Below are 22,113 nucleotides of genomic sequence, written 5' to 3' on the forward strand. Positions count from 1 at the left end.
CACCTCTCCCGCCAGCTGCGCAAACAGCTTTTTGAAGTTAGGATCGATTTCATCTTCACTCAAGTCATGCTGGCAAAAAAAAAAAAAAGACAGGAAGAAAACACATCATGTAACCGAAGTCAAGAGAGGAAACATGAGGCAGGCGGCGGCATTCAGGCGACCGCTTCCACGCAACGCATCCGGGTACCGAATCCATCCTGCTGGCTGTGCCCGGGAAAGGATCCGGAGGTGGCAGGGAGCAGGCAGTGAATCTGTGAATCGGGAGAGCCAAGCTGCTCTTCCCACTGAGCCTCTATGTGACCTCTCCCCTTATTTACCAATCACAATGTTGTTTCCTTCTGCTATCACGTCTGACAGCTCCCCTACAGATGAAAAAAAAATCAAATTCCCTCCCCCGGAGATGGCTGCACGCATGGCACCGAATATTAAATTACAAAGTGCACTGGTAGCCGGTTGGGATGACAGGCACTCTACCAGTAGTGAGAGGCTCTCTGCAGGATGTGATGCCCTGGTCTGCTCCCACTGATGGTAATTTGAGATTAGTGCGTAGTGGGTGGGTGCCTCGGAGCTGTGATCGCTCAGGTCTCCCACATCCCCCAGGACAGCCAGGAACTCTATGTCCGGCTCATCCACTTTGCTTCCTCCCCCACCTCCCAAAGCCCCCTTTGGTACCAGCAGTTTCTTCCTGATCCTTTGGGCTTTCAGAACCAGCTTTCTACTGGGCTCCAGTGCCACGAGCCTACATTCACCACCGGCTGGGATTCCCCTCTCCCTTCTTTTTGTAGCCCCGACCCAGCCCGGCCGCAAACGTGACAGTCGTGGGCCAGGGGACCAAAAAATACATCCAACTAACATGGGACCCTAAGTCTGGCCACCGGGTGTTAACTAATGAGTGATGACCGAGCCTCCCTCTCCCCAAGTGCTGCTAGTGCTACCTCCGCAGCCTCCCCACCCTGACGCCCCCCCCCCCTCCGCTGCACCCTCCCCCGCCGGCCCTGGAAGTGGAAGACCTGAGCAAGCTGCAGAGCCAGGTCCTCTTCATGGCCGTGCACAGTGCAGCCCCCGAGTCACAGGACTGGCCCAGCCCTGGGTTTTTTTTTTTTATCTCTGAGGTGCTCAGCTGATAGGAGGACTATTTTGGAGCTTGCTGGAAGATGTCCATCGCTCATTACTGGAGTCAGAGAGAGAGAGGGTAGAGGGAAAGGCGTGGAGAAACGCTGCAGCAGTGTCAGGGAAGACAGAGACATGCCATCGGCAAGAATGAGGCAGGACATGAGTCAAATGAACGAGGGGGGAAAACGGGGACACGGAAAGGAGCAGCCCCGGGGCAGTGAGGTGGTGGAGAGGCTCTGCGGAGTGTGTGCAAGAGAGGTTATGCCAGGTGCCCGAGAGAGGAAAGGGGGACGGTATTAGAGAGAAAGAGAGAGAGAGAAAGAGAGCTGCTCATTTACAAAGCAGACAAAAATGTTACCTCTTCAATGTTAGCCTCAATCTCGTGATCTATGACTCTGCAAATGGAAAGGAAATTTTGCCCGTTAGTGTCCAGCCAAAAAAAATAAAAATCATTTCCAAAAGATATTATTCAAGCAAAACCTTCAACTACAGTTCCAGACAAACTGAGGAGCACGCGGACAGCTTCTGACGTTCACGGCGTCTTGCAAGGTCTGGAAACCCACCAGGTAGCCAGGGCTGACAGATTACTAATCTCACGCCAGGCTTCGGCTGACCACACCGGACAATAAAAAAAACCCCAAAGTGCTGCCAGCTGAGCCCCCTCCGCTCCACGTGAACATTGGAAAATTCATTCTAAAGCAGCAGGGCTACTTAAAAACAAATGTCTGGCCAATTCCGTCAGCAATGAGAACAAAATAGTGGCCCAGTGGCTTAATAGCAGAGCTGCGTGCTGCCGTGCAGAGGACCTGGGTTCAGCCCCTACCCCCTCCTCAGACTGGGCTGGGTCTGGGGCTGCCAGTGAGGCAGCATTCACCGAGCGGGAGGGGAGGGTCACCCCAGCCATCACTCATTGGTGACAGCTACTGGTCCTGCCCGAGGACCCATCGGAGGCCAGCACCAACTGAGCTGAAAGTCCAAAGGAGCAGGAGTTAAAACAAACAAACAAACAAAAGGTCTACCCAAATTAAGCTCCCCCATTTCATTCCTGGGGCAATACTAGTCTTTAAAGGTTTTGAAAGCTCCTCCTACTTATCCACCCCCAGCACTGTACATCCGAGTAAACTGGGGGGGGGCGCTGCTGTGCTGCTCCTCATCAGAAGCCATGCAAACGTCACCCTGACGCACAAAGCCAAAAGTGACTTTTGGCAGCTGCAAATGGACTCAGGGAAGGCAAAGGCGCACACCTCCCATTTTAATTTTTGAAAAGCGTGAAATTATAGAAGACAAATTACACCCCAGGCAAACGAAAAGAAAGGATACCCAGGGGACCGTGAGCTAAAGTGGAAGCAACACAGCAAAGGAGAAGTGCGACGAGCGCCAGGCGGCGCCAGGCACCTTATCTCAGCGACTGAAAAACGGGGCAATTAAAAATATATATATAAAGAGGTGGAAGTGAGTCACCGGGCAGTAATGGCTGCAAATGTCTGGAGGCAACAGAATTCAATGGGTGTGCACCCCCCCCCCCCCCCCCACACACCCCCCCCCCTTCCCTGGACGACCCAAACCAGCCACCCAGGACTACGTACTGCGCTTCTGTGTTTTTCTCCGAGAAGACTCGCAGGCAGAAGTCCCCGACTTTGTTGGGCTCGAAGGTGGACGGCACGATGGCGTATTCCCCCGGCGGGAGGTGGAATCGGTTCATGACCTCACGGAGGTTGATGAAGGTGTCCGACTTCTCCTTCGCTTTGGTCGACAGGAAGAACTGTTTGCTCAGGTGGACGTTCGGCTGACTGGAACACTTATTAAAAAATAGATAAAATTCCACTTATTTCCTTGCAGGAAGGAGGAGGGACAGATTTGGGGGGTGTCTCGGCCTATTCTCTGGTTGCATCCGCACGGCAATGGTGCGAGATACCCAAGCCCGGGTCTTTTATCCGAAGGGACTGTTGGGGTCCAGGTTACGATCTCTGGCCCTGGGGCGGAGCTAGTGGAAGAAGCACAAACCGGATGCCTCAACTGAGCTAGAAGGGGCGACAGAGGGCTTTGGACATGGAGACGGGTTCTCATCCAGCCCTCAGCTGGAAAAGTAGCTTGAGGCCACCGAGAGGTGGTGACGGCTGCGAAGGGAGAAGGAGAGGAATCCAAAGTGCAAAGGTGAGGAAGAACGGTGTACAATAATGGGGAATCAAACCCCTATAACAACATAGTAAGAAGCGTAGTGTAGTAACAGGAACTGAAGTAACAAATCTATTTCTTGTTTTTTTTTCCAACTCCTCATTACCTCCAGTTATCATGTACAGATCCCAGTCTTGCCCCGTTATGTCTCCCACACCTCATGCCATCGCAAAGCCACTCAGGCTACTTGCAGTGTTGTTTCTGGGGCTGAGAGAGCTCCTTCTGCAGCAGTCAAGTTCTGGCCGTACCCTACTCTCCAGAAATCCCCCCGTCATGTATGAAGCCGCAGTACTGAGCTGCGAGAGTCCTCCCAACGTTCTACCAGCTAGTGCTGGGAGATGGTGAAATTACTGAGAGTTCGCCTACCCAAGTCAAATCAAATATTTTAATTTCTGATCTCAATTCAAGTACATATAACATGCCCATTTATCCCAAAAAGGAAAAGAAAATATTTAGGACCTCAGAAAACCTTCAGGGCCAGTGTGTCTCTTCCACTGGAGAAATTATCTACCTGATAATTTTGTTTCCCCTGGTGTAGACCAGTGGTTCCCAACCCTGACCTGGGGACCCCCCAGCCAGTCTGATTTTCAGGATATCCACAATTAATATGTATGAGAAAATTTGTGGATATCCTGAAAACCCGACTGGCTGGGGGGTCCCCAAGACAGGGTTGGGAACTACTGGTGTAGACGGATGGGCTCAGGACCAATGGGTTATACTCCCCTGCCAGCAGATGGAGACAGAGTCAGGTTGCAAAGCTGACATCACCGTACATATATCCCTGCAGTGACTTTAGCTCTCCAGTGTTCTCTTCAAAAGCCACTGTGGACATACTAGTTAAAGGACTTAATTGAAAATATGACTAAAAATATAATTAAAAATATGATTTAAAAACAGATAACCGATACTGTACTCAACCAACCATAAACACTGAACTCCAGTAAGAATATAGGTACCTTAATTTAGGGACTGGATGAACACTTATCCATGCTCCCTTGGATTCGAGTCCCATTTCATGGGAGGACCTGTGGTACAGATCTTGAGCAGCCGAGGGCGGGATGCTGAGTCCATCTGTCTACACTAAAGAAAACGAAATTATCAGGTAAGTAATTTCTCCATTTTCTAGCATATAGCCTGATGGACTCAGGACCAAAGGGATGTAACAAAAGCTACTCCTGATTGGGGTGGGAGGCTACCCGGGGCCCAGTCAACACCACATGTGCAAAGGCAGCATCCTCTCGGGCCTGTACATCCTGGCGATAAAACTTGCAGAAGGTGTGCAAGGAGGACCACGTCGCTGCCCAGCAGATATCGACGGGAGACAGCAGCCTGACCTCCACCCATGAGACCACTTGAGCCCTAGTGGAATGAGCTCTAATCTGAGAAGGTAATGGCTTTCCAGCCTCCACATAGGCTCCCGTGATCACCTCCTTAATCCAGCTAGCTATGGTAGCCTACGAAGCTGGTTCGCCCTGCTTCCTTCCACTGTAAAGGACAAACAGGCGGTCCATTTATTGGACCGGTTCTGAGACTTCCAGATACCACACTAGAAGTCTCTTGACATCCAAATGATGGAGGAGCTGATATTCCTCCATGTCCTTGAGTTTATCTAAGGATGGTAACAAAATGGACTGGTTCAAATGAAACTCCAATACTAGCTTGGGCAAGAAGGATGAAACAGTACATAGCTGTAACACCCCTGGAGTCATCCGGAGGAACAGTTCCCGGCAGGAAAATGCCTACAATTCAGAGATGCAACATGCCAAGCATATAGCCACCAGGAACACCGTTTTCAAAGTAAATAAATGCAAGGAAAGACTGCGCAGTGGTTGAAAGGATGGACCTTCCAAAAATCCAGTACTAAATTAAGATTCCATAAGGGAACCAGCAATGGTAAGGGAGGTCAAAGGTGCTTCACTCCCTTAAGGAAACGGGTCACATCAGGATGAGCCGACAGGGAGGCCCTATTCACCTCACCCCTGAAACAGGAAAGAGCTGCTACCTGTACCTTCAAGAAGTTAAGGTCCAAATCTTTATTCAAGCCGTCCAGCAAAAATTCCAAAATAAGTGGGATTTTGACCGTCCGAGGTAGGATCCCGCATTCTTCGCACCAGGCTTCAAATACTCTCCCGCACATACGCTAGGCATGTAGAGAACTTCCGAGCACAGAGTAAGGTGACAGTTACTGCCGTAGAATATCCCCACTTCAATAGGTGAGCCCTCTCAAGGGCCAAACCGTAAGACAGAATTGAGTCTGATCTTCGTGAAGGACCTGTCCCTGCTGTAACAGGTCCCTATGCGGTGGGAGGCTCAGAGGTTTCTCCACCCAGAGCCTCTGCTTGTACACATACCATGGACGCCTGGGCCAATCCAGAGCTACTAGTAGGATTAGTCCCCTATGGTGTTCAATTCTGCAAATGACCCTTCCCAGCACGGGCCATGGAGGGAACGCATATAGCAACTCGTCTTCCGGCCAGATCTGGACAAGAGCATCGATTCCCAGGGATCTGGATCTCTTCTGTGACTGAAGAATCGAGGAACCTTCGTATTGTGAGATGCGGCCAGCAGATCGACTGATGGAAGGCCCCAGCGATCTACTATCAGTTGAGATGCTTTGGTCGACAACCCCTACTCTCCTGGATCCAGACTCTCCCTACTTAGAAAGTCTGCTCTGACATCTTTTCCTGTGATGTGGGAGGCTGAGATCATCTGTAGATGTACTTCCGCACACTCCATAAGGAGGTCTATCTCCTGTGACACCTGCTGACTCTTGGTTCCTCCCTGGCGGTTGATGTAGACTACCTTTGTTGCGTTGAGTGACATCATGCGGACCAGGTCCAGGATGGGGCGAAAAAACACTTCCTATTTGGGTACGACAAAATAGATGGAATAATGTCCCGTATAATCCTGGGGGTTAGGTACTGGGATCACAGCCCTCAACCTGAGGAGTCTTAGAAGTGTAATCTTCACTGCCTGCTTCTTGTGCTGGGAGTGGCAAGGAGTCCTGAGGAGTGCTGTAGAATTCCAGTGCATATCCTTCTTGTATGACTTCCAGTACTCATTTGTCCAACGTGATCTCAAAGAGAGACAGACGACCCCCTATCTCCTCGTCCCGAAGGTGGGTTGATAAAATTTAATTGGGGGTTTGGGATGAGCCTGAACCCAAACCTGCCCCCCTCTTGGGCTGCCGAGTACAAAAGAGCTGGGACCTCCCAAGGGGTCAAGACCTCTGAAATGTCGAATTTCTGTAGTGGAGAAAATGCTGGGAATCTCTGGAGTGACCCCTGATGGGTGAGGGGCATTGTAGTTGCTTCCTCTTATCTTCTGGTAACCGGGAAACTGGAGATTCACCCATTTACTGGCCAGCTTTTTCAACTTGCTCCCGAATAGGAATGATCCTTTAAAAGGCATCTTTTAAAGATTAGCTTTGGAGGGTGCATCAGCTGATCAGTTCTGCAGTCAGAACTGTTGTTTGGCTGCCACCTCTGAGGCCACTCCTCTGGCCGAAGTACAGACTAAATCAGAGCCTGCGTCTGCTACAAAGGCGGCTTCAGGTTCTATAATCGCTTTGGAATTCACTCCCAAGTCATCAATCTCCTGAGAGAGAAGCAGACTCGAAGAAGCCATCAGAGGGCAACAAGAAGTGGTCTGTAAGGTCATTGCTACAGCATCAAAGGCTTGTTTAAGGATAGACTCGATCCGTCTATCATGTGCATCTTAAGGCCACTCCTCCCTCCACTGGGATAGTTGTTCACTTAGAAATGGCAAAGACCAGTGTGTCCACCTTAGGGAAATGCAAACGTTCTCTTACCACTGGATCCAGAGGGTATAGAGCAGGGATGGGGAACTCCAGTCCTTGAGGGCCACAAACAGGCCAGGTTTTCAGGATATCCACAATCAGCACGCATGAGAAAGATTTGCATCCAATGGAGAAGTGCATGCAGATCTTTCTCATGCATATTCATTGTGGATATCCTGAAAACCTGGCCTGTTTGCGGCCCTCGAGGACTGGAGTTCGCCATCCCTGGTATAGAGCTTCCAATGCCCTGTCCCCTTTAAAATTTGCTTCTGGGGCATTCCATTCCAGATCAATCAACTCCTGGATGGCATCCATCACTGGAAAGTAGCAGAAGGCTTTCCGCAGGGAAATCAGAATGGGATTCTTTTTTGGTTCTGTCATAGAATCTGCCCCAGGGACTCCCAACATCTTCAGGGTCTGGGAAAGCAGGGCTGGCAATTTGTCTCTATGAAAGAACCGTAACATGGTCTGATACAGTTCCAACCCAGGGGGGATTTCCCCATCTTCCAAGGAATCTGGATCTTCTTAGTCCATGCCATCCAGTTCCCTGCCAGGGATATCCATGGTAAGGTGAGGCAAACCTCAGGATCTGCCGATAGGAATGAGAGATGGAGGAGTCACTGGCTGAGGTTCCATCTGGACAGGGGCAACTGAGGCAGTAGACTGTGCCTGTATGAAGGCTTGTAGCCCCTGAAAAAACTCCACCCAGGAAAAGACAGCCGGGTACATATTTAAACCAGGAGGCAGTGGGGTGGGACCAGTTGAATTTCCCTCTCCTATGGATGACCCAGTTAAGGGGATACTAAGGCCCGGCATACTGAGGGGGGATATGATGGAGGTGTTTAAAATCATTAGAGGTCTAGAACAGGTAGATGTGAATCGGTTATTTACTCTTTCAGATAATAGAAAGACCAGGGGGCACTCCATGAAGTTAGCATGTGGCACCTTTAAAATTAATCGGAGAAAGTTCTTTTTCACTCAATGCACAATTAAACTCTGGAATTTGTTGCCAGAGGATGTGGTTAGTGCAGTTAGTGTAGCTGGATTTAAAAAAGGTTTGAATAAGTTCTTGGAGGAGAAGTCCATTACCTGATATTAATTAAGCTGACTTAGAAAATAGCCCCTGCTATTACTAACAAACGGTAACATGGAATAGACTTAGTTTTTGGGTACTTGCCAGGTTCTTATGGCCTGGATTGGCCACTGTTGGAAACAGGATGCTGGGCTTGATGGACCCTTGGTCTGACCCAGCATGGCATGTTCTTATGTTCTTATGATCCAGTTAAGGTAGTGACTAACCCCTCATCTGAATGGGAGGAGCCTGGCTTACCAAAATCCAAGGAGGCCAATTCAACTTGGGTTTCCTTACAGTGCCAACATAAGTTGGAGTCCAGGTCAGACTGTGAGGCTCTAATATGGCTGGCATTGCAGAGAGCAAGGTGCTTAGTTGGTTGGCGGCGCCATTGGCAATGGTAGTTATGTGCTCTCTCTCTTGGCTCGAGCATAAAATTTTATGCTTACAAGTATTCAGGCAAGGCACTGTGAGGCGCACACACAGTCTGTATGCACAGCCGATGCACTGCACATGCTGACATCCTATGGAGGGCAATATGTCGCGCATGCAAACGTACGTAAGATGGCGCCACCATGGCCTACCATGAGGTATGCTGATCACGTCTACAGCAGGGTCAACCCACCAGGGGCTGCTCTACCCGCTCGGAAGCCCAATTCCCCTTACCTCCAAAGGAAACGGGAACAATGTCTGTACGACACACCGAGCATCTCTGAATCGGGTCCTCTTTTTTTATTTATTTTTTTTACTTACCTGGGCTCAGCGCTTACCAGCTGAGTACAGAGACAGTCTCCGGTTGCGAGGGGAGAGGGCTTCAGCCGTTCTTGCCACGCTCGGTTTTCTGCACCCGCTGCTTTTCAGCTACCTCAGCAGCAAAGTCTACACTAGAAACCAGCTACCGGACCAAGACACACCTCTGCAGGATCTCGGAAATCACCTCAGGAATTCTCAACTGGGGGAGGGACCTTTAGGTATCACTGCAGGAGAGCGAGACTCAATTTCCTTCAAGTTAGAATGTAGAATTTCTTCTTCCAAAAAGTACAGCAATCCCCATTGGGAAAGGTACGTCCACCATCTGCTAAAGAAGGAGAATACTGGAGAGCTGAGCTCACTGCAGGAGTATATGTAGGGTGACGTCAGCTTTGCAACCTGACTGTCTCCATCTGCTGGCAGGGGAGCATACCCTATTGAACCTGAGTCCATCTGGCTACGCGCTAGGAAAATGGAGATTTACATGCTGTGGAAAGCAGACTCCAGCAATTCAGTGCTTGGAATTTGGTTCCCAATAGTTAAAAAGAAATAATAATTTAATTTTACTGGAAAAGAAAAGAAGCTCTCTGTGAGGCCGATATTCAAAGCGCATATCTAGATAAGTAGCGATATTCAGCCTCAGACAGATAACTTTTCTTGGGTATGTTAAAGCTGCTCAATAGCAGGTCTAAAGTGAAACGGATAAAACATATCCGACTAAGCAGCGATTTATCTGGGGATATTCAGCAGCATAGACATGTTGCTGAATATCCCGACTAAGGTAACCGGATATGTCTATCTGGCTAACTTAGATAAACAGCTAACTTTTGAATATCTATCCCTCTAAGTCTTGCAAACTGTCTTCCTTGCTTTTTATCGTGTTTTATGCATATTAAGAAAAAAAAAACCCATACGCACCTCTGGAGGAACCTGTGAGAAAAAAAAGGAAAAAATAAATGCAAAAGCTGTTTTAACTGAATTTCTAAATCAAATTCTACATAGTAACATGTATTGAGAATATAAATCACAGCATGGTTACGCAGTACCAGCCAAGCTAAGGGGCCCAGACTGAAAATATGAGATCTGGGGGGGGGCCTTATGCCAACATGGACTTCCACACCATATCTGCCCAGCTTTGAGGGATTAAATCTCACTGTGCTTCACACAATTACTAAACATGTTTCTGGCATCAAGATTTCGGCTCCTGAAAGGACCTTTACCTGTTCCTCACTCCGTTACATTCCTCATCCCCGAAGCCTGTGGCCCCTGGGCAGGCCTGGTTTCCAGGCAACCAAAATAACGAAATTAATCTGGATCTTACATCTAAGTGCGTAAACATGAAACGTGGGGGCAAACTTTGAAACACCCTCCCAACCGGGCAGCCTGCCGAGCCACAGGTACTTTGTACATTCTGCCAGTGGACCTGCAAGCTAACGTTCAGAGGAAAAGCCTCTTTACCCCAGAAGGCTCCTTAATGGCGGGGTGACTATCAGGGCCGCACTTAATCCTGGTGGTGCCCTTTGTGGGTGGGAAGAATGGAGCTCTGTGTGGCCGTGGGGGGAGGAGTGTAAATGGCCCCTCCCACTACCACCACCACCCTGGAGATCGGAAAAATATGGGGGAGGAGCACAGTTCTACAGCCCTATTTATTTAAAAAATATTTCTATGCCGCTACTCGAGCAATCATAGCGGTCTACAAAAACACCATACATATTACAAATTGTAGAACAAGTAAAACAAACTACAAAAACATATCTTAAATAGCGCAGAAGAAAAAACATCTGCTACAGAATAATTCAATATGTTGTTCTCTACAGGGCAGCACTTTCAACTGCAAACTCTTCTCTGAATAGCCAGGTCTTCAGTCCCTTTTTTTAAAAAATCTTTCAGCCACTCTATGTCCTGAGACGTTCTGGTGAGCTATTCCAAAGGGCTGGACCAGCGGTTGAAAAAGCTCTTTCACCTATGCAATTCTAACAGGCCATTAGTCTGAGACCTCAGTGATCTGGACGGAGCGTAAATATGGAGTCTAGAACCTACCCATGGATAATTTGTAGTGTTTATCAATTTATGAATGAATATAAGTGCTTTATATTTAATTCTAGCCCTAACCGTGAGCCAGCGTAGATCAGCAAGTACCAGAGCGATATGGTCATATCTTTCTTGTGCCCGAGAGCAATCTGGCCGCAGAATTCTGTGGCAGTTGGTTGGAGAGAGCGTAAGGTTGAGGAGGGAAGGCCTAATAGTAATGAATTGCAGTAATCTGACCTCGAGAAAATTAAAGATTGTAAAACTGTTCTGAAACCTTCCATGTAACGGAAGAGGTTTTAACATGCGAAGTTTCATATATCCAGTACGTATTATGCTTTTAATATGGGTTTTCATGGAAAGATCGGCCCTGGTGACCTTGTCTGGGGGACAAGTTCAGCCAGTCCAGGTTTTACCCTACTGCATGCATGGAAATGTAATTCTGATTTCCCCATCCAATTATGTAAGAGAAGTAAATCTCCATGACTGTTACTGGAATAAGCCCATGGCTGGCTCAGTTTGGCCTACTGGGCATGGAACTCTATGGTCACCCTAGTCAATGGTAATACAAGGATACAAAATCCTTAGTATATGATATGACCCCCTTATAGTCTGATACTCTGGCACTGATGAATTCCCTCTTGTGGCTGGAAAACTGAGCAGGATCCTGAGCTCGGGGTGCCTGAGCTCCTGTCCTGGGAACTGGAGGCTCTTGTATCATCCCCGAGAAGTAGCAGCACCATGCCTACAGCAGACTCTTCAAGTGTTGAGCTTTAAGCATGAGACTCATGTGCTCTGGATCTTTTGTCATACTCAAATGCATGCTTTATAAATTGCCACTGGGACGGTCCCTTAACAGGCTGCTGTTATCCTAAAGGAATGAAGAAACGGTGAGGAGGAAAAGACAATTTAAGAAAAAAAACAAGCCTTTGTTACAGTCTACTCATGATGACCCTCTTTGAGCAGCTGAGAGACTGCACTAGGGCAACATAACTGCTATTACTACAGTCCTCCTTCAGCCCCTCGTGTTACAGTTACTAGTTTCATAACTGGAAGCTCCAGCACCAGTACTGGCAGCAAAAAATTCCTTACAGTGGCACCCAATGTGGGGCCATGTGCACCATGAATTTGAATACTCTCTGATGGAATTATTATGTTTGGCATAGACTGGAAAGAGTTCACAAAGCCTAAACGCATTAAGATGCTAGGTCAGTATAACGTGACGAAGCTAAGTGCCTTGTGTTCATGGTGTCAAGCAGTCATGCTGAGGGACAGACAGAAGGGTGTTTGAGGAACCACGTCCAGTGATTAGAAGCTTAGAAGTAAATATCATCGCTACTACTGACAGCAGCTAATCAAGATTTTCCATTAGTGGGACTTTGGGAACCAGATGTAGGAGCTGAATCCCCCTAGAGACAGCTTCTTTCTAGTGGGTGACAGACCTGTCTCATAGCCCATGTGCCTTCTCCCCACCCTGCAAGGAAGCTTTGGGGGGGGGGGGGGGGGGGGGTACTTACCTCGTAGATGGCAAAGCCAATGGTGTGCATGTCCTCCCCCATCTTCCTCTGCTTCCGACGGTTCTTCTGAATCAGGCCCACAAGGAAGGTGCAGCCCTCCTCGTTGTTGGTGGGATCATCATCGGCTTCATCTAGCTTGATCATGAACTGGGGGTTCATCCAGAACGTGTCTGAGGAAAGAAAGCTCATTGCACCCTAAAGTGTCTCAGGCCTCACATCACACAGCTGGCCGCATTCATTGCAACCCCATTTTTTAAAACCAAAAAAAGGCGGGGGGTGGGGGGAATAAAAATATCTTAAAAAATGAAGGCTAATTTATCAATGAAAAATAATTCAATAATGTTTTTGTTTTTATTTTTTTATTTTTGTGTTTGGTTTTTTTTTTAGGTGTCAGCAAGCCAGTTGGCGTGTTCAACTAACTTTGAACTCGCCAGGTCTTTTCAATCATCCACCTTATTTTTCTTTAGTGTAACGTGCCAAAATGTGTCTAGTTCAAAAATCACATTTTTTTAAATAAAGCCAAAAAAGACCAATTTCGCCGATCCTGATGGTAACAAAGCCTGACACAGCCGATGTTTCGCTTAATAAAAGCTTCATCGAGGGTCTTATTAAGGAGAGATGGTTTCATGCATAAGTCGGACCAAACTGGCCTCGTTTATACTGCAAAACAAATGTCACAACAGCGATACCTTCAGTCGAACCTCAAGGGTCTCGGCATTTTAAGAAAAGAACTTTACTTTAATTAGTCAATTGTGACATTTGTTTTGCAGTATAAACGAGGCCAGTTTGGTTCGACTTTTGCATGAAACCATCTCTGGCTTGCTGACGCCTAACAAAAAACAAACACAAAAATAAAAAAACAAAAATAAAAACAAAAAAACATTATTGAATTATTTTTCATTGATAAATTAGCCTTCATTTTTTAAGATATTTTGGTTCTCCCCCCCTTTTTTGGTTTTGTTCATGTTTATATGGGTGACTTTGTTGGCTCCATTACGTTGTAACCCCATTTTTTAGCCACAATACAAAAATAGCTTTAGTTTTAATATCTATAGCAATATAGATATATTTTTTTGTTTCTCCTTTGTCACCCCGAGCATCCCCTGCCACCTCACCCCAGGCAGCATGCCCAAGTAGCTGCTGGCCTCCAGGGCTGGAGAGATGCCTACTTCGAGGCTTACAGTCAGCAGCATTGGTTGACCAGCAAGTGACCATCACATTTGTGGGCAGCCGCCTTCTCTCTCTCTCTCCCCAGGCCTGAGCATACCACTGCAATGGCGCTTCCAGGTCTGAACGGCGCAGACAGACAGGGGGATCCAAACCTGGATTCACTACACTGCAACTAAGATACAGAGGGGGGAAAGTTTTGTTATGGTTTGATTATTTTCATTTTGGGATTTTTTTTTTAATTCAGGTTTCGGTTCCTTTGCTATTTATTTTGGTTCGGTTCATTTACCAAACTGAAATAAATATAAAAAAAATGAAACGAAATGAAGTCTCCCCAGACGTCCCCAGGCCTCTCCATCCCACTGCCCCATGTAGGTGAGTCACAGTCAGGGCCTCCCTTCTGTGGGGTCTCCAACGTAAAAAGGGGCAGGAGTGATCCTCAGTTGCTCCTGCCCTGCCGGCCCCTGATGCAACAAAGGCACCAGAGCCAGTGTTTTACAGCTGTGAAGCAAAATGGTGCCGGTCTCAGGGCCAGCTGGCGCCACCGTGCATCAGGAGCCAGCGGCGCAGGAGCAACCGAGAATCACTCCTACCCCTTTCTACACCGAACATCCTGCAGAAGAGGCAGCTGGAGGCCAGGGAGGCCCTGTTTCAGCTCTGGGGATGGGGGGTATGGCAAGGAGGTTTAGGGAGGCTCCTGTCATTTTATTTTTTTTTTAAACAAACTGAAAATATCCCAAAATTTTCAGGTAAGTCGATTTTCGGTTCATTCCATTTGTAACAAACCAAAAATCAACTTTGTTGTTACAAAATGTGCGTTCGTTTTAAACAAATACACATCTTTCCTCTTCAGTTCACTCAGCCCTACCACCTGAGCCACAGAGGAGTTCTAAACATATTTTAAAGTATCCTGTCCTCCTGCCGCAGGGGGAAGGGGACGTCCTCAACTTTCTCTCAAAAGAAAAGCAAACTCAAAGAATGCTTAAAAGCTTTACTTTTTTATGTTTCACTTTTACTCTTAGTCCCTTCTGATTTGGTCTGTGGCAGGAACTTTCACCAAGGGTGTTACTGCTTTTTGGAAACAGTCAAAAAGTAGAAGGAATTCATATAAGGGGAGCTAATAATAAAATACTGGTTGGAGCGATAATGACTGTACACGGACTGCAGCTCCTGATATTAACCACTGGAGGGCAGTGTTGTACTGCTAGGTATTTCACTCTGCTGTGGGCTTACAAGTAGAATGTCAGGTGGTGGCCATATCTGGTCCACTTGACTGCATGGAAATAAAGCCATTTAGACGGAAATGCAATAGTTATCCTGGCTATATTCAGCCTTTATCCAGCTAAATTCTAGCCGGCTAATAAGTTAGGGGGCTAGAATTTATCCTAAGTTAGGGACAGTTCAAGGGTGTAACTGGCAGGAGTTGAGTTAGCTGGCTAAGTTAACTTGCTAATTCCGATATTCAGTGTTAGTTGGGTGAGTTAGCCGGCTAATGGGCCGATACAGTAAAAATCGCGGGAGAGCGTCCCTAGCACCTCTTTTTTTGATAGGAGCGGTGGCTGTCAGCAAGTTTGACAGCCGACGCTCAATTTTTCCGGCGTCTGTTCTCAAACCCGCTAACAGCCACGGGTTCGGAAACCGGACGCCAGCAAAATTGAGCGTTCGGTTTTCAACCCTCAAGCAGCAGGCCCATTTTAAATTTTTTAAAAATTATTTTTAACTTTTTTTTAACTTTTGGGACCTCCGACTTAATATCGCCATGATATTAAGTCGGAGGGTGCACAGAAAAGCAGTTTTTACTGTTTTTCTGTGCATGTCCCTGGCGCGGGCAGAAATTATCGCCTACCTTTGGGTAGGCGATAATTTCTTAAAGTAAAATGTTCAGCTTGGTTGCACATTTTACTTTCTGTATCGCGTGGGAATGACTAATAGGGCCATCAACATACATTTGCATGTTGCGGGCGCTAGTAGTCTCGGGGTGGGGGGGGGGGGGGGGTTTGGACACGCATTTTCGACGCGCTATTACCCCTTACTGAATAAGGGGTAAAGCTAGCGCGTCAAAAACGCTCGTCCAAATGCCGGTGAGTCTGGTTGAGTCAGAGGTGTCCTACAGTTAGCTGGCTAATCAACAGGCCGATTCAGTAAGGGGTAATAGCGTCGAAAATGCGCGTCCAACCTCCCCAAACCTAATAGCGCCCGCAACATGCAAATGCATGTTGATGGTCCTATTAGGTATTCCTGCGCGATTCAGAAAGTAAAATGTGCAGCCAAGCTGCACATTTTACTTTAAGAAATTAACGCCTACCCAAAGGTAGGCGTTAATTTCTGCCGGCACCGGGGAAGTGCACAGAAAAGCAGTAAAAACTGCTTTTCTGTGCACCCTCTGACTTAATATCATGGCGATATTAAGTCAGAGGTCCCGAAAGTTAAAAAAAAGTTAAAAAAAAAAAAATTGAAATCGGCTCGCGGCTTGAAAACCGGACGCTCAATTTTGCCGGCGTCCGGTTTCCGAACCCATGGCTGTCAGCGGGTTTCAGAATCGCCGCCGGCAAAATTGAGCGTCGGCTGTCAAACCCGCTGACAGCCGCCGCTCCTGTCCAAAAAGAGGCGCTAAGGACGCGCTAGTGTCCCTAGTGCCTCTTTTTGCTGCGGGCTCTCATTTGAATATAGAATCGCGCGCACAGGAGAGTGGCCTGTGCGCGTGCTGGGACTTTTACTGTATCGGCCCGTAAGATAGCTGATTATATTCAATAGTGTGACTGCACTGTTCAATATGCCTCCAAAGTTAGCCAGATAAGTCCGGACTGTGTCTGAATATATGTGAGACAGTGTGTTTTTTTTCTTTGTACTTATTATAATGAATTATCTTTTTCCTTTGTGATTTTTTGTATTTGTTTATCTCAATTTACTATATGTATCAGTTGGTTTGTTGCTTGTATGTTCTTTTGTAAAAATGTTAAATAGAAGGAAATATGCAGTTCTCTGTTAAACTATTTTTTTCAAATTATGCCAATAAAATAGTTCAATCAAACCATTTTAATGAAGTTAAGAAAAAAACTCTTTCTTCCTTTAAGCAGGAGGTTTAATTCTCCTGCTTTGGGAATGAATTGTACTGTGATCACATCCTCCCACGGGATGGGGTGTCAGGGCGTTATCCCTCCCAGAGTGTACCGGGTTCTCATTCTCAACCACAGGGCCAAGCAAGGCCCCTCCCTGTTCAGCGCAAGGCTCAGACCCTGTGCTTGGTGTTGGTGAAAGAGAGAGAGAGGCTGCCTACGTCTAAGCTGATTTACAGCCCGTTGTCCCCACCGTTCTGCAGCACCATCGCATTTTGCCTCCTCTCCTGCAAATGTGTCCCAGACGGCGGGAAATAATCACAAAGCAGCAGGAGTGCCCGGCCTGGACTTCCACCTCAGCAGCACAGCAGCGGCAGAACCATCCCCACTGCAGGCCGCAGGGGTCAGAACGCTCCCCGGGGCGAGTTTTCACATTAACACCAGCCCCTCTATTAACACGTGAGGCACGGCCTGCCTCCTCGCATCGGGGAAACGGCTTTCTACAGGACTCCTACTCCACCAAAGTGCATCGGTTAAGGCCATGCACGGTGCTGATTGCACCGCAGAAGTCATCAGGGTTTGCGATGAGACCCAGTGAGGGGCGGGTTAAAGGCATTGGGGGGAAGTGTGTGTGTGTGTGTGTGAGAATGAGTGTGTGTGTGTGAGTGTGTGTGAGTGTGTGTGTGTGAGAATAAGTGTGTGTGTGTGTGAGAGTGTGTGTGTGTGAGAATAAGTGTGTGTGTGTGTGAGTGTGTGTGAGTGTGTGTGGTGGGGGACCATTCTCGAGCCCAGATTTTGCTTCTTATGCTGGCCGGGCTGAGGAGGCCGCAAAGTCCTTCACCCCCCCCCCCCCCCCCCCCATGGGAAGGGAGGTTAATCCCATCCTGGTCATCATATTACAGTGACACCTACTGGTCAAACTCGGGGTGGGCGGGGGGTGTGCGTCCCCCGGATCCGGGGGTGGCTGCCAGTCTGGACTATCTCTGGGATGGATTGGGCTATGTGGAAGGAGGTTTTTTCCCCCCATTTTTAGCTCCCGCTCTCCTTCCACGTAGGTGTGAGTTAAGGATCACCAAAACCGGTAACCCAAAAGCCAGGAGAGCCTAATTAAAATAAAAAGGATCGCGGTGTAAAGAAGCACAAGCTGTGTCTTACTGGGGTAATTTCTACAGCCGCCGGCAGTGGAGCCGCGCCGCCAGGTCCCATCAAACTTGCTCAAGCTCCACTTCATGTACTTGTCGCTCGCCAGGGTGTCTGGGGTGAGGTTGCAGATCTCCAGCCGGGAGTAATTTCGCAGAAAATCACTGAACGACATCCTGGGGGAGGGCAAAGGAGTTAACAGAATTGACTTGTCGCCGACCTCGCGCTGCAGCCTGGTACGCGCCCAGGCAGCGAGGCAGCGCGCTTTTATGACGGATGCATGCAGCGCACAGCCCCCCAGGAGCCGTCCTGGTCCTGCTGGGGACCCGGGTGCCGTTATTGGACCCAGACAAGGAATCTCCAGAGACACTCTGTGTAGGTTTTGGAGACCGCGTAGGAGGTCCCTGCTGAAGCTCAGCAGCAGCACCGCCTCTAGATAATCCTTCTGGTAGGGCCAATGAGGGCTACGAGACAACCTGCAAAGAGTCCAGGAAGGCACAGGAACAGGGTAAAGGCTCAGTGCAAGGCTCGGTGGATTCGCACGCTGGGAATACAAGGCTCTGCCGTTTTCGCGGTGCCAGCTGCAGCCAACAGGAGCTAACGTCACTTCTGTCTGGTCTCACTGCTGTTGTTTTCCAATGCTATGCACACAGTTATGCCACCCCCTAAGCACTTCTTGGCACTGGTGCCAAGGTGGCCACATTGCTGACTCTGATCTCTTCCTGTGCCCCCTCACTCCCTAAGGGTTCCAGTCCCGTCCCTGCCTCCGATCCCTTATCTCCCCTCAAGACCTCCTCCTGGGTATTCCCCCTCCCATGGGAATGGCTGTGGCTCCCACGTGGAAGCCTGGGAAAAAAAAACAAAACGGAGCCACTGTGGTGCCTGTGAGCAGGAGCTGATACCGCTGCAAGAGCTCCGAGGTATACGGAGGTGGCGAGAGAAATGGGACTGGAGATCCTTGGAGGTAGGGGGGAAAGGGAGGGATGAAATTGGAAGTCTGGGAGCAGGAAGAGAAATATTGCTGCTTTCAGGATTTTGCCGTCCTAGACGTGAGCCAAGCAGGTCCGCATGCAAATCCAGGCCTGGCTACCCAGCATGAAGGAAATGATAAGCTGACTGCGCAGTATGTTCAGGAGGGCAGAGAATAATAAGAAGACCGTGGCCCCCAGAGCAGGACAGAAGATACTGAAAAACCAAGCAAATGTACAAGAGCCAGACCGAAGCACCCGACCGTCGTCTGTGCTTTCAACCCGCACGCACTGGAAGCAGCTAATCTTACCAGAATTCTCCATCATCACATCTACTAATCAGCCGATCTCTCACGTCAGGGTCGACGCAGTTCCATTCCGCTGAGCTGCAAAGGCAAAACGATACGATGTCCCCGGGTTATGCCTGGGCGAATGGATGGGTGCACACAACGAGCTTTGCGGCGCAGAGCGGGGCAGCAGAATGATTAACTGGGGGAGGTGGGGGTCACGGCACTGCTCCGGGCATCAGGAGAGCTGCCAGGGACTGCCTGTGCGACGCTGGTCTCCCCTGCCTCGGGGCTCTATTGAGCAGAGCTCCGGGACGATGCACGGGAAAGCAAGCATACGTTTGCTTCTCTGATCCTTTTGAGCGGCTCCTCTACCATTTTCCCTGTCCTCCTGGGACCACGTCGGCGAGAATCAGCAGCAGTCCCCAGCGGGGCCCTCATTGGAGCCCATCGCTGCAGTGACTGGGCTAAATGAGTTGGGAGCAAAATATCCCTGGGGCGCGGCGGATGAAGGCTTGTGGCGCTGATCCCAGCTCTGGTTCCAACAGAGGGGAAAGTACAAAGGAGCAGGAGGAAACTGCCAGGTCATTAAAAAAAAAAATAAAAAATCTTTAAAACGTCACTCAGTCCGAATGGTCCAAATTGCTGTGATGTCACGCATTGCTGTGATGTCACACCTTGCTATGATGTCAGACACAGAACATGACGGCAGATAAAGGTCACATGCAGCCCATCCGCATCTCTAGCTCGGCTTTATAGTCCCGTCCTCTCCCTCACGGAACCTTCTGGGCTTATCCCAGGCTTTTCTGAATTCAGAAACTGTCCCTTGTCTCCACCAGCTCCAAGGAGAGGCTGTTACACGCATGCACCACCCTCTCTGTAAAGAAATATTTCCTAAGATTACTCCTGAGTCTTTCACCCCCTTTCACCCTCATCCCATTACCCCTCGCTCTACAGCCTCCTTTCCATAGCATGGAAACCTTGGAGATATTTAAATGTCTATCACATCTCCCCTCTCTTGCCTTTCCTTTAGGATATGCAAGCTTAGATCTAAGTCTGAATCCATATCCTATAAAATAAAGACCACTGACCATTTTAGTAGCCACCCTCTGCTTATATCCTTCTGAAGGTGCGGTGACCAGTACTGTCCACAGTATTGTAAGTGAGGTCTCAACAGGGACCTGTACACGGGACATATCACCTCCCTTTGTCTGCGGACCATTCCTCTCCCTGTGCGGCCAAGCATCTTCCTGGCTTTTGCCACCTTGCGATCATCAGATACCATCACCCCCAGACCCTGCTCTTGTGCATTTTTAGCCTTAAATCTTAGCTGCTAGCCTCAGACTTCACTACTACTCCTGTGTCTAACTCTGCTGAAGATTTTGGCATCATCCGCAAATGGGCAAACCCCTTCCCGACGGCCCTTCCAGGAGAGCACCAACGAGAATGCACTCCGAGTCTCTTGCTGACATGGATGACCCCAGGAGCTTACGGAAAGTGTAAGGGAGCCACTTAAAGGATTTCAGAAACAACAGTAACATCTTTAGCCTAACATTTCCTTACTGAACCAGCAGCAGACATTACAAATTGCATTTCCTTTACATTTTGCATTTCAACTTCTTAATTTTTAGCCCACCCCCCCCCCACCCAGAGCTAAGCAACCACCCCCCCCCCCCCCCCCCAGCCAGAAGTAAAGAAGAACAGAGCCAAGGTAAACCCAGAAACCCTCTCGTGTAATCACGTTCAACCTCAGTTCACTTCCCTGGCAGGGACACCAGGCCTCCATCTCTCACATTTTAAAGCGAGATCTAAGAATCACTGCTCGCCCTCTGCACGGAGCGCGCGGCCTTCTTTTAACGTTGGCTCACCTGTCGCTCCACGCTCCAGTCCACTCCACCTCCCCCCAGGGATTGCGGATCCGGATCAGCCGTTCCTGCCGGCCCCTGTAGTCCACCTGGTGTGAGGCAAGAGGGTGAAAAGGGTCAGCGGTCACAGTGCGGCTCAGCACCCGTTAAGAGAGAGACATGGGGGGGGTGACAGCCTGGGGTGCAGCCAACGCCCGGCGGCAGCTCTCCTGTGTGCTGCCCTGCGGAGGGACCTGGGGGGCTTCAGATCCGGGTGCGGGTCTTCCACTCCCTGGGTCAGCTGGGGCTGGGGATAGTGGGGGGGGGGGGGGGGCGGTCCTTACAACATGGCGACCTCTAACTCCAGGATCGTTGCCTCGGTTGACTGGGTTGGGGGAAGCCGCTCTCTTTTCCCCGTCTTACCCTTCCCACTTTACTCACTCCTATCCTCTTCCCTTTGCCTTCCATCCCCTCTCATCTTCCCTATCCTTCCCCTCTCACTTCATCCACAACCCCTTCCCTCTCCCTCAGCCCTCCTCCTCGCCCTCTTTTTCTCTTTTCGCCGGTTAAAATGGGCGAGATTTAGCTCTGCTCCGGCCGTCCCTGCTCCCTCCCCCCTTCCCCGGCGGCAGAGGGACGGGCTCAGGCTGTTTCTCGGCGCAGCGGCTCGTCCGCCCTTTCCTCCTCCCCTCTGTGACACCCTGGACCGATCTCTCTTCCATGCACGTAACGTCAGCTCAGAGCTGCTCTCTACTGAGCATTTGCGGGTCGTCGGTCAGAGCCCATTTATATTGTTGATATATATATATATATATATAAATATAGGCATACACATTACACCAGACTATTTTTACACAAGCCTGTGAGGAAAGTTAGATGCTAATGTGTCCCTCTGGGGGGCGCTGTACCTCCTCGGCTGCCGTGACGGAGTAGGCGTGCCCTTTCACCAGCTTCTGGAAGGTGACAGCCTCTGTGTCAGCTGCACTGGTGATCTGTCATCATACACAGACAAAAACACATTCAGTCACTTTACAAATCTTCCAGATCCTCTGCTTTGTACTTACAAGCTTGTGCAAAGCTTAGCTTGCTATAGATTTCCTTATCCTGAAGCATCTTAAAGGTTTCAACTCTAAGGCCTAGTCTGGTCCTGTCTTGACTGTCCAGAAAAGTCATCACAGCTCATCTGTTCACATAATT

At 48.9% G+C, this 22,113-nt stretch overlaps 1 protein-coding gene across 4 annotated transcripts in view; it reads right to left on the reverse strand.

The window, feature by feature from the left end:
- Positions 1-22,113, reverse strand: part of CAPN2 (calpain 2) — a 98,788-nt gene that overhangs the window by 22,197 nt on the left and 54,478 nt on the right. For all 4 annotated transcript variants that reach the window (XM_029593104.1, XM_029593102.1, XM_029593101.1 and 1 more), the window contains 9 exons: positions 21,825-21,908; positions 20,941-21,026; positions 19,097-19,171; positions 17,833-17,993; positions 12,455-12,624; positions 9,828-9,839; positions 2,700-2,911; positions 1,472-1,508; positions 4-69 (listed from right to left, as the gene is read on the reverse strand). In XM_029593104.1, the coding sequence (XP_029448964.1) occupies positions 4-69; positions 1,472-1,508; positions 2,700-2,911; positions 9,828-9,839; positions 12,455-12,624; positions 17,833-17,993; positions 19,097-19,171; positions 20,941-21,026; positions 21,825-21,908 (903 nt within the window). The remainder of the gene's footprint in view (positions 1-3; positions 70-1,471; positions 1,509-2,699; positions 2,912-9,827; positions 9,840-12,454; positions 12,625-17,832; positions 17,994-19,096; positions 19,172-20,940; positions 21,027-21,824; positions 21,909-22,113) is intronic.

The sequence above is a fragment of the Rhinatrema bivittatum genome, chromosome 3 (assembly GCF_901001135.1).
Source record: "Rhinatrema bivittatum chromosome 3, aRhiBiv1.1, whole genome shotgun sequence".
Taxonomy (NCBI): Eukaryota; Metazoa; Chordata; class Amphibia; order Gymnophiona; family Rhinatrematidae; genus Rhinatrema; species Rhinatrema bivittatum.